Source organism: Trifolium pratense, linkage group LG5, assembly GCF_020283565.1.
Source record: "Trifolium pratense cultivar HEN17-A07 linkage group LG5, ARS_RC_1.1, whole genome shotgun sequence".
NCBI classification, from domain to species: domain Eukaryota; kingdom Viridiplantae; phylum Streptophyta; class Magnoliopsida; order Fabales; family Fabaceae; genus Trifolium; species Trifolium pratense.
In genome coordinates, this window is record NC_060063.1 from 52,593,346 (window position 1) to 52,606,335 (window position 12,990).

A 12,990-nucleotide genomic window follows, 5' to 3' on the forward strand; every position below is an offset into this window, starting at 1 on the left:
AATTTTGCTTGTCCATTTTGTTGGAGAGTCCATTGAGGAACATGACATGTTAGGTTGTAGGATATTATCTCTCTAATTTTTGGTTTTTTTTTTTTGGTTTTTTTCACTGAGTCCTTATTTTCAATTTGACTCTATAAATTAATTCCTGACGGACCTCGAAGCTTCTAAGAAAGACATTTTTGGAATAAACAGAATATGGAGCCTCATCCAGATTTTTTATATTTTCATTTTTTTGACTAATTGGTCAAAGAAACTTCTCAAGTCTAAACCCAACAGAAGGTTCATCAAGATGTCTTTGTTGAACATGGTGGCGTGACATTACTAATATATTATTAAGATCTAGTTAGCAATGCCACTTTTAATTAAAATATTCTCAACAAAAAAAATTTATAAATAATAATATTCATTATTCACGTGCCAAAGTTCACACGCTTTCGTAACTACTTACCTCATGCATTTGCATTTGGATATAATTGAATGTTTTTCTTTGACAATATAATAATTGACTATTTTTAATCAACAACTACTACTATTATAAATTTGCCTACCATTCATCACTATATACACATTAATCCTCAATTCAATTCCATATACAAAGTGATATATTTTTTGGGTGGAACAACAACACAACACAACACAGAAGAACAAAGAAAGAAGTAGCTAGCTAGATCAAGAAGATATGAATCATGGGAACGTGTACAACTCGTATGGAACATCATGGGCAGACCAATGGGACAATGGTCCAGATCCAATAATGGTTGGTTCCTCTAATAACAACAAGAGCACAACAAAATATAAGGAAAAACTTGGAGATGGTTTAGGTAAGACCAAAGTAGTGGCTTCTACTGGCATGAAGAAATTAAAGGATGGTACCTCTGTTGGTCTCCATTGGATCAAAACTAAAGTCACCCGCAAACATTAATTAGTCACTTGAAGAAATTTTGAAATATATATAACTCTTTTGTGTACATTTTTTCTTTTAAATTCATTTATTCTTGGTGTATACCTGTGATTCATATATGTAGATGCTTGCTTGTATTTAGTTTCCACGTTTTTTATGTTCACCTTTGTTGTACAATTCATATTTTACTCTAAAATATCATGTTTTGATTCATCTTGTGATCCATTATAGTACTTGTTGATGTTTTGATTAAGAGATTAGATTATTGATTCATCTTGTGATCAAAGAAAAAGAAGCACCAAAGTTTGTAATAAGCCAAGCCATAACCCCGCAAGACATGAACTTAAAAAGATTAAATGTATAGTATAAGATCAAAACAACAGTAGTTGAATTAACCATCATATTCCGTTATTCACCTTAAAAAAACACTACTTCAATCAAATTAAAAGCATATCTTTGTTCATAAAGCTGTTGCAATATGCATGGATTTAAGTTTGAACTTTTCACTTATTCATTTCATTCTATTTTTGGTATTAATTCTCCGGTTCTCATGAAAATGCATGGGTCCCGATAACTCAGAGTTCAGTCGTGAGGCAAAGTAAAATCTGATGAAGAATTGTTCTTACTAGAAATCGAACTTAGACTCTCTCAAACAATTCGTACTAGGAGGGCTCATTAACCACTTATTCATTTTAAGAGATGAAATTATTGTCACTAAATTACTTGGAGAAAAAAATAAGTATCATAAATGAATACTATAAGTTAAGAAATAAAAAAAAAAAACTTTTTACTTTATATTTGATCGTTTAACATACACACTTAGCGCTGATGTGAACAAAATATTTTTTTTTTGCGGGCACCAACGGATCTTATGTAGTTGGTCTTTTTCATACATATTAGTTGACGATTGAACTGTGAACTAAATGGTTAAGGGATCAAGTACAAGTTGTTTGTATCTGATCTTACCTGATCACGAGGGTTATGGTCAGTGAAATATCGCGTCTAGACAGAGGTTGTAACTTGTAAAAGTGGTATACCTGCAAGAAACTTCGGCGCTCAAGTAAGAATGTTTGTGAAGTATAAGGTTTAAGAGTAAGAATTTAGATAATCGGTCTCTTTGCATGTGAGGAAGATTTTGACGATCTCGGCATTAATGGTTGTCGGAATAACGACCTAGATGTCATGATTGACATTAAACGCCAATCATTCTAATGTCGACTGTTATAGGTAGTTATTTCTAGTTTTAATTTAGGTCATAGGATCTAGTGGTAGCTTTTCCCACAAGGTCTATATATATCTGTTTGTAATAAGAATAAGGTTGTTGAATCCTATTTTATGAAAGTCTTGCAACACCCATGCCGCGGATCCAAACGGGTTTAGGGGGCGGACATAGATGGATTTCAACCACCATTTACATTCGAATGTCATTTAATCTTTCAAGTTCATTACTTGTTTTACCTTTAAAGTTTCTGCACTTTATCATTCAATTGCAATTTATCTTCAGGTTCTTTAGCTTTTATTTGCAAATCATTTAACAAATTTCTGCAAATTTACTTTAATCTTTTTTGTATTTTAATCTGATCATTCGACTTCGTCGAAACAGTCTGTTTTTAATGAATTTAATGCAAATCAGATAATAAATGTTCAAGTAAAAACGATAAACATTCATATTTTTCTAAAAAATAACACACCAATATATTTCAGGATTTACCGGTTGATCCTTCAAGCAATAAATCTTAAACTAGCGCTTGTTTACCAAAAATCAGTGTAAACAATGGGGTGATTGATATTTCTCGGATTAATCGTTTCTTAGGCCGAATACCGATTCTAAAAATAAATAAAAACCAAAAAGGAAGTAAAAACGATAATTTTGGTAAATCCAAACATAGGACACAAGCATAAATATAAGCATCATGCTAAACGGGACTTTCAGACATTTGTTAAGCATACCAAAAAATAAAATAAAAAATAAAATTTATATTAAAAAGATAACTTTTAATACTATTAAGACATGTTTGTCAAAAAAAATACTATTAAGACATTAAATGCACACATTTTGAGACAAAATTTTTATTTTAATATGTTTAAGTAGTGTTCTCCTAAATATAAAGACGCGAAGAGTAGAAAACGATAAGAAAAGGGAAAAGTTTAGCTCAGTTCTGTTCGTTCAGCTAAGGTGAGTCAATAATTTCAGCAACTCATCCTCGTACTGTGATCTGATCTATCAAAAATGGATATTTCGATCCCAACTCGACAGTTATTCATTAACGGTGACTGGAAAACTCCAATCCTCAACAAACGAATTCCCATCATCAACCCTTCCACTCAACTCATCATCGGTCTGTTAAATCTTCTTCTTCTCCATTTTTTACTTTACACCGTTAGATTAATCAATCAAATCATCTTAATCTCAATTTTTGTGTACAATTCAGGTGATATTCCAGCTGCTACTAAGGAAGATGTAGACGCCGCCGTTTCCGCCGCTAAAACCGCTCTCTCCCGTAACAACGGTGCCGATTGGGCTTCCGCTTCTGGCGCTGTTCGTGCACGCTATCTACGCGCCATTGCTGCCAAGGTTACTGAGAAAAAACCTCTACTAGCTAAACTTGAAGCTATTGATTCTGGAAAACCACTTGATGAAGCCGCATGGGATATTGTAAGTGGCGCGCAATTAATCGTAACTAACTAAATTACTGTACTGTTAAGTGGTTGTTAATGATTTAATGTTGTTGTTGTTGTTGTGTGTGTGTGTGTGTAGGATGATGTTGCTGGTTGCTTTGAGTTTTATGCTGATCTTGCTGAAAAATTAGATGCAAAACAAAAGGCTCCTGTTTCTCTTCCAATGGATACATTCAAGAGTTATGTCCTTAGGGAGCCTATTGGTGTTGTTGGATTAATTACTCCATGGTATGTATGGTGCCGCCACTTGCTTCTTCGTTTCCATTTTCTAATTGTATAAGTAATTAACTACTACGTAGTATAGTATTCATATAATTCTTATTTAGCCTTGTTTGGTAGTAATTTAGTTACTATTTCGACTTCCGTTCGGTCTAAATTAACTCTAGATCCCACAGTAACTTGCCGGTAAGTTTGCAGTTTTACTAATGCCAAATCTCCAACTGCCAATGCCAAAGGAATGCGCTTCTTGTCAGCATAACCCTTCATTAAAGCTTGAGCCTTGTGTAAATTTTGCTGCAACTGTGTGAGGATTTGATCCCTGCTAAGTAAGTGAGAATGGACTGCATCATCCACACCTTCTATCATGCCAACAGATCGCGTAAGAGTAGGAGGATCTCTGCCATATAAAGCCTTGAAAGGTGTCATTGCTGCACTTGTTTGAAAGGCTGTATTGTACCAATATTCTGCAAGATGCAAAACCTTGGATCAAATCTTGGGATTGTGAAATGTGAGACACCTAATATACATTTCAAGACATTTGTTCAAAGCCTCAGTTTGGCCATCACTCTGAGGGTGGTAGGCAGAACTCATAGCAAGTGTAGTACCTTGTAATTTGAACAAATGCTGCCAAAATTATTGGTAAAAAACCTTGTCCCTGTCAGACACAATGGACTTAGGAACACCATGTAACTTCACAATGTGTTGCATAAAAACCCCGGCTACAGTTTTGCTATCATAATCAGATTTTAGAGGGAAAAAATGACCAAATTTGGTAAGTCGATCCACTACTACAAGAATGACATTAAAGCCACTAGAGTTGGGCAAACCCGTGATGAAATCCATAGCAATGTCCTCCCAAACTTGAGAAGGTATAGGCAAAGGAGTGAGTAACCCAGCAGGTAAAGATGTAGAGTGCTTAGCTTGCTGACATATAGCACATAATTTGACCAATTAAGCAATGTCACGTCTCATTTTTGGCCAATAAAACTGACTACTCATACGTGCTAAAGTCCTAGTGACACCAGCATGCCCCCCCACAAAAGAATTGTGAAATTCTTTAAAAATTTGTTGAATAAAAGAGCTCTGAGGAGGAATAGCAAGCCTATCATTCCAATATAACAACTGATCTTTCACAACATAATTGGAATGTGGGGCCTTGTTAGATAAGCATGACCTTAGGATTGGACCAAAATGAGAACAATCAGGTAGTGCAGCTCTGAGTTCTTGTAAAAATAAATGTTGAGGTTCAGACCAAGCTAATAGGAACATGCGAGAGAGTGAATCAGCGGCAATGTTGTCTCTACCCGGCTTGTATTCAATAGTGAAATCAAAGCCAATGAATTTGTGTTGCCAAGCTTGTTGCTCCGGAGTTTCTAAAGATTGCTCAAGTAAGGCTTTCAAGCTTTGTTGATCAGTACGGATAATGAATTTATGGCCCAAAAGGTAATGTCGAAACTTGGCTAGAGCCTCAGTGATAGCTCTAAATTATCTGACATAAGCTTACTGTCTTTGTGCTTGTGGTCCTAGCTTTTTGGAAAAATAGGCAATAGGGTGTCCCTGTTGGCTCAACACCGCACCTATGCCCAAACTTGAAGCATCTGTTTCCAGCACAAAGGGTTGTGAAAAGTCAGGTAAAACAAGGACAGGGGCAGAAGTGATTGCCTTCTTGAGAGAAACAAAAGCAATGTCAACATGATGTGACCACTGAAAATTGTCTTTCTTCAAAAGGTCAGTTAAAGGAGAAGCAATAGTAGCATATGCTTTGATAAACCTCCTATAATATCCAATGAGCCCCAAAAATCCCCTCAATTGTTTCACAGAAGAGGGAGTTGGCCAATCCACCACAGCTTGGATTTTGTGTTTATCCATGGTGACTCCTTGTCCGGAAATAATGTGGCCTAAGTACTCCACTCCGCGCATACCAAATGAACACTTAGACAATTTCACAAATAGCTTATGAGCACTGAGAAGCTGCAATACAGTGCGAAGGTGATCCAAATGAGTCACCCAAGAGGGGCTATAAACGAGAATGTCATAAAAAAAAAAACAAGAACAAACTTTCTCAAGACATGTTGAAAAACATGATTCATGAGACATTGAAATGATGTTGGCGCATTGGACAAACCAAATGGCATAACCAACCACTCATAATGGCCATGGTGAGTACGAAATGTAGTCTTGTGTCTATCTTGAGGATTCATCAAAATTTGATGGGAACCCGACCTTAAATCCAATTTTGAGAAGAACTGAGCACCAAACAATTCATCGAGCAGTTCATCTACAGTGGGTAATGGAAAACTATCCTTGATGGTAATGGCATTTAAAGCACGATAATCAGTGCAAAATCGCCAAGTGTCATCTTTCTTTTTTACTAAAATGATTGGTGAAGAGAAAGGACTCGTACTTGGTTGAATGATACCTTGTTGAAGCATATCATTCACCATAAGCTCAATTTGCGCCTTCTGACTATGAGGGTAGCGATAAGGGCGAACTTTTACCACTTTGGATTCATCAATCAAAGGAATGGAGTGATCTTGGGCACGTTGAGGAGGCAAACCAGTAGGCGTTTGAAATAAGGAGCTATATTCCAATAACAATGTAGCCAAGTCAGGGTGTATGTCAACGGGAAGAGGCAAAATGCATAACTCCTCAGTAGTAATAGGAAAACACTACATCATATATAACTCACATATGGCCTTGGTGTTATGTAAATGAGCCAAGTGATGAAATTGTGCAGGACCTGGGGAAGCAGCAGGTTGTCCTTGCAGTGTCACAAACTTGCCTTGATAGAAAAACTTTAGGCTCAAGGCACCATAATCAGCCACATGAGGGCCCAAAGTAGCCAACCATGAAGAGCCCAAAATCAAATCCGCACCAGCAAATGGCAATAGAAACACAGGTACAGCAATTTCATGACCTTGAATGGACACTTTCAAGTCAAAAATCTTGCCTTCAGCAACTATTTTCTGGCCATTGCCCACCAACACATGAAAATTAGGCACTGGTTCAATAGGAAGTTTTAAAAACGTAGCCACACGTGGTTGAAAAATATTTTCCGTACTACCTCCATCAATTAACACTTGAACAGGATTACCATTGATAAAGCCCTGAAAACTTATGGTGCCAACAGAAGCGAGACCATTCATAGCATTCAAAGAAAGGTGGCGATTAGTATTTCTCTCAACAGGGTCAATAGAATCAATTAGAACATGGGAATCCTCACAATCCTCTAATTGCAGTAGCATAAGATTCTTGTTAGGACAACAATGTTGTGGACTGAATTTATCATCACAAAAATAACAAAGCCCCTTTTCCCTACGTAATTGGATCTCAGCCGGACTAATGTGTTTAATGGAGTGTTGGTTTGGCATTTGTGGTGTTGTGGTGGGTGTGGGCAATAGGGGTGGTTTCTTTGGAGGCGAGGGTGAAGATACAGGGTTAGGGATTGTGTATTTGGTACGAGGCTGAGTGAATTGTGACGGCTTCGGTGTAGGGTGAAACTTATCAGAGAATAAACGAGCTACAGCCACAGCTTGAATCAGAGAATTAGGTTGTTGAGCAATTACCTCACGTTGAAGCTCTTTCTGCAAACCACTAATGAAGCAATCTAACAGAGCTTCCGCTGTCAAACCGGTGGAGCGATTAGCAAGGGCCGTGAACTCCAAGTAATAATCATCCAGCGAACCCGTTTGAGAGGGTTTGAACAAGGAAGCGTGAGAATTCCTGCCATGAAAGGAACGGCTGAGCCGCTGCAACATTTGATACCAAGGAATCACATATTGATCAAAGTTCACGGGAGCAATGGTAAGGTGTTCTGGATCTGCAGTGTTATAATAATCGAAAAATTGATTCGCACGAAACAACCATTCAAGAGCATGCGAGCCATCGAATCGGGGAAATTCGAGCTTCATGTTGCGAGTATGCAGAGGAGGGTTTTGACATGGTTGCTGCACATGACCATGGGTGACGGCGTTGTCAGTTAAGGACTGCAAAAGTGTCTCCATGCGTTGTAACACAGTGGAAGTGTTGGTGATGTAGTGGCTGTGGTTTGCTACCGTTTCAGTGAGGTGGTTGAGTTGGACTTGATTTGGGTTTCAATGGTGCGGAATCTCATGCCGTCGGCCATGGTGACAATGAAAGCACCAAATTGTTATGACTATAACGTGAATTAAGGTGGAAGGATAGATTTTTATTGATGGAATGATGGAATTACAGTGTACTGATATGAAAATAACAAGTATAACAAACTATGAGTTTGTTGAGAAGAAGAAATATCCAAGAGGATCCAAAGAGAGAGAAGAGAGCTACACACATTTCACACCTTCCTCTAACCAATTCTCTCCCTATTTAACGTATTTGGGATTGGCCTTCCTTTCTCTATTGCTTCTTCTTACTTCCATGAATCTTGGATGTATGGCCACGTGGTCACTATTGCTCCCCATGCATGCCTTATCATTATGTATCATTGGCTCATCATAATGTATTATTGCCTCATCATTATTATTCCTAACACATTGTTCGTTTGCTTACTGTAATAGAGCTATTGATTGCTATTAGAGTGTTGTACTGCTTTTAATGATTAATAAAATGTTGATTTAGGAATTATCCTCTGTTAATGGCTACGTGGAAGGTTGCTCCTGCTCTTGCTGCTGGCTGTGCTGCTATATTGAAGCCATCTGAATTGGCATCTCTGTATGTTTGTGTTATGTTCTCGTCTACTGTTAAAATCTTGATTCTTTGTTTTGTTTGTTTCTCATGCTGTGTTTTACTTACAATTTTAGAACCTGCTTGGAGTTGGGTGAAATATGCAAAGAAGTGGGACTTCCTCCGGGTGTGTTAAATATTCTCACTGGATTAGGACCTGAAGCTGGAGCTCCTTTGGCATCCCATCCTGATGTTGACAAGGTTCAATTATCTTTAGATTTTTATATATTTGGAGTTATACAGGGTCATATATTGTTCTATGCCCCGCATTCATTTTGCTATCATCATGTTGTAAAGACGCCATGATCCCATGACCAAAATTTGGCATTTCTAACAGATTGCTTTTACTGGAAGCTCTGCAACTGGAAGCAAAATTATGACAGCTGCAGCTCAGCTGGTCAAGGTATTTTTAAGAAGTACTTTCTTCAAACTTTGTACATATTCGTATTTCCTTCTGTTTTAATGAAATGAATAACACGCACTGACACACACTCAATAAGATTTTGAAACCTTTTGTGCCTATTAATATTTTTATTTCCTATTTTTCACGAGTTCCTGCTGTAATATCAAATTGGTGGTTTCTTGGCAGCCTGTTTCACTGGAGCTTGGCGGAAAAAGCCCATTAATTGTTTTTGAGGATGTTGACCTTGATAAGGGTCAGTGCCTTCTCCAGTATAACTATTTAGTTATGAACCATCCCACATTTGCTTGCATTGTAGTTTTACATTTCCTAAACAATTGATCGAGGATGAGTAAATTTTATCAATTGCCTATTTCTTAATGTACTGATCCCCTTTCTCCTTGATTTTAAAGCTGCTGAATGGGCAATCTTTGGTTGCTTCTGGACAAACGGTCAGATATGCAGTGCAACTTCCCGTCTTATTGTACATGTAAGTATAATAGATAGATCCCTCTCCTTCCATAAACGTTTGTGCTATCTCGTAAAACAAGTAATTGTAACTTTCATTTACGTTTTTTTCTTTGTCTGCTATATGGGACTGACCATGTTAACTTCAATTGTGCTAGAACTTTATCAGACAAACTGGTAGTAGGGATTTTGTCGGCATTCATCTGCGAAAATTGATAAGCTAAGATACTCTTCTTATTTCAGGAAAGTATAGCAACAGAATTTTTGAATAGGATGGTGAAATGGATCAAAAACATCAAAATTTCAGATCCCTTGGAAGAAGGTTGCAAGCTAGGACCTGTTGTTAGTGAAGGACAGGTATAGTTTCATTTCTCATTTGTATATGTTATACATTTAAATTAATAGATTAATTTCAATTTATTGACGGTGTAAAACTTTTTTACACGTGCATCTAATCATATCATGCCAAATAGATATTGTAGAGGTATTTTAGGAACTAACCTTACAAAGTGGCATCTTTGAGTGATTTGATTGGATGCATGTGTAAAATTTGTATACACTGTCAGTGTATACAAATTAAATATTTAATAGACTTGGAGTAACTTATCTTCTGAACTCTCTGAAGTAAAAGACAGGTATGCTTTTGTATGTTCAAATTGCTTCTTCATATTCAATGAAAATGTATCAGTAAATATGATATCATCATGAAATATGTCAATTTGTTTGTATTATGGACTGATAAATCTTCCTGAGAAGCATTATTGGCTAGTTGGTTTTAACTTTTATGTACACTTTATGATTTATGAGAAAGAAGAAAGAATCTTCTTCTGATGACTTGTTCAAAAAAAATCTTCTTCTGATGATTGTATATGTCCGCATAATGTAGCTTCCTTTCTGGTCAGGCAACTAAGACATTATAGTGATACTAAGCATATTTGTCTTGAACACTTCTTATGTGGCATCTAATATTCACATTATATGGTTCAGTATGATAAAATATTGAAGTTTATCTCGAATGCTAAGAGTGAGGGTGCAACCATTTTGACTGGTGGGTCTCGACCAGAGGTATGATTATGTTTTCTGTGCAAGTGTGTTCGGTTAGGTATCTTGGCAATTTCCATGATAATTGATTACGTTTTTCAAATGCAATGGCAGCATCTTAAAAAAGGATTCTTTGTTGAACCAACCATCATAACTGACGTGACTACTTCCATGCAAATTTGGAGAGAAGAAGTATTTGGACCTGTTCTCTGTGTAAAAACCTTTAGCACCGAGGAAGAAGCTATTGATCTAGCAAATGACACTATGTGAGTCGATTTTCTGCGAACTAACATTAACTTCATCTGTATACAATTTTTCCTTCATTTGTGGATGTTATCTAAGTTAATACTCTGGTCCTCTACAGCTATGGCTTAGGTGCTGCTGTAATATCAAATGATCTAGAAAGATGTGAGCGCATTACTAAGGTGAGACTGGTCATAGGTTATCAAAGAAAACGACTAAATAATTGGATTGTTGCTGCAATTAATTATTTTATCTTACTCTGATGCAGGCTTTCAAGGCTGGAATCGTATGGATCAATTGCTCTCAACCATGCTTCACTCAGGCCCCATGGGGAGGCATTAAACGTAGTGGTTTTGGCCGTGAACTAGGAGAGTGGTATGGCTCTATTTTCTTTATTAGCAAACTTAGAAGTTTCCTTAAATGCCTTTCTTTTTATTTATTATTCTTTGAATGAAGAGGTGATCACAACTTTTTAATATGCAAAAGAAACCCACAATTGAAAGGTGAAGCATATGGATTGTTGAATGCACTAGTCTTATTCCCTGTTGAAAGTGTATTGATGACCAGGTCCTGCACAACTTAATTCAATCCAACAGTCAATAAAAGTATGAACAGATAATGGCACTGGGGCGGACCTTGCACTGTAAATTGGAGTAATTATAAATCATAGAGATTGTTGTGCATCAGCACAATTAAATTAATAACATTAAATAATAGTCCCTCTGTACATTGAAGAATAATAAAATGCAATGCTAGGTCCCCCCACCCCCACCCCAACCCCCAGGGGGGTGCTGGTTGGGTGAGTTCAACTCAAATTGCATGTTTCTTTGGTCTAAAACTGGCATAAATGTAGAATCGGGTTGGGAAGACAATTAACTTAGACAGTTGCTATAGAAACTGCATACTAAACTCTATCATTGCCAGATCTGGTGTGGGAAATAAACAAGTTCACTAAACTTATCATCTTGTTTGATTTTTTTTAATGATTTTTTTCAGGGGACTTGACAATTACTTGAGCGTGAAGCAAGTGACTCAGTATATCTCTAATGAGCCATGGGGCTGGTACCAACCTCCTGCAAAACTGTGATAGGTATCTAAAAATTGACATGATGAATAAGGGTTGGGTAATACCAAATTATGACTATGATCCTAAGGTGGGAAGACATATATATAATGTCTTTGTAAAACAGTAGAACTGGTTACACTAAAGTTTATGTTGGTAGTGTATTTGATTTGGTTTTATGAGTGGCCTAACCATCATGCTTCAATTTCTGAACGCCATCATGACAGATTTCTCTCAACTCTGATAGCATTCCTACCATCCATGCCACAGTTATGTGTAACAACAGTTCTTAAGTTCATGAATATCACCTTGGTTCAATGGAAATTTATTCTGAATATCCCAAATAAGTAGGTCTTTGAGTTCTATGAGGGGTTGTGAGTATAAAGTTTGCGCACACGGCATTTTCCCCTGCATACTTCTTGACATACGCTCACAAATAAAAGGGTCACAGATTTTATGGTGGCATGGACTAAAAATAATGGGTCTATTTGTTATTGATCAAAACTAAAATAAAAGTGGTTTTAACACATAATTTTTTTTTTTAACAAGGTTTTGACACATGATTTGTTGAGTACTTTACAAACTTGGCATAAAAAGTCATAGTTTTGGTAGTGGTGCAGTAAAGCCTTGCAACTAGAGAATGTCCCCTAGCTCAGTGTGATAGTTGCTGTCTCCAACAACGTCATCTACTTGCAATCTCTAGGTTTTCCCATACTTTGTCATTGTGCCATTGCCAAAGGAATCACACTGTTGTTGGACTAACAGGTACCTAGCAAGTTTATATAACAGGTCCACAAAGCTATTAGCATACTCGACGACAATATCAGATACCACACCTTATGCTAGCTTCCTAATCGGGTTCTCAATTTTGTAAAACACTCTGACTTGATGAATATTTCAAAAAAATATTTGATTTTGTTAAATTTTACTCATATTAGTCATTCAAAAAATATCTTAAGCACTAAATTGAGAATAAGTGGATAAATTTAATTACCAAATTAACGGTAAGTTATAAAATATTAAAACTTATTTAACAATAAATAGGTAAGTTATAAAATATTAAAACTTATTTCACAATAAATAGTTAAATAGATAAACCAATTTGACAATTTAATAGTTACACTCAAGTTATTGTCTTTTTTTTGTTAATAGACGAAATGACAAAGCCATTAAAAACTCACACACACAAAGTGGAAGAACCGGAGTTCGAACCCCAGTCATGAGTCATGACATCTGACACTAGCAATTTCGACATTTCCGACAATTGAGCTA

At 36.6% G+C, this 12,990-nt stretch overlaps 1 protein-coding gene across 1 annotated transcript; it reads left to right on the forward strand.

Moving 5' to 3' along the window:
- Window positions 1-3,002: 3,002 nt before the first annotated feature.
- LOC123885556 (betaine aldehyde dehydrogenase 1, chloroplastic) lies at window positions 3,003-12,042 on the forward strand. Its single transcript, XM_045934835.1, has 14 exons — window positions 3,003-3,240; window positions 3,334-3,557; window positions 3,660-3,808; window positions 8,399-8,491; window positions 8,581-8,704; window positions 8,841-8,906; window positions 9,093-9,159; window positions 9,317-9,393; window positions 9,615-9,728; window positions 10,359-10,436; window positions 10,527-10,678; window positions 10,777-10,837; window positions 10,924-11,030; window positions 11,652-12,042. The coding sequence occupies exons 1-14, from the start codon at window positions 3,132-3,134 to the stop codon at window positions 11,740-11,742; spliced, it is 1,512 nt and encodes a 503-aa protein (XP_045790791.1). The 5' UTR covers window positions 3,003-3,131; the 3' UTR covers window positions 11,743-12,042.
- The last annotated feature ends 948 nt before the right edge of the window (window positions 12,043-12,990 follow it).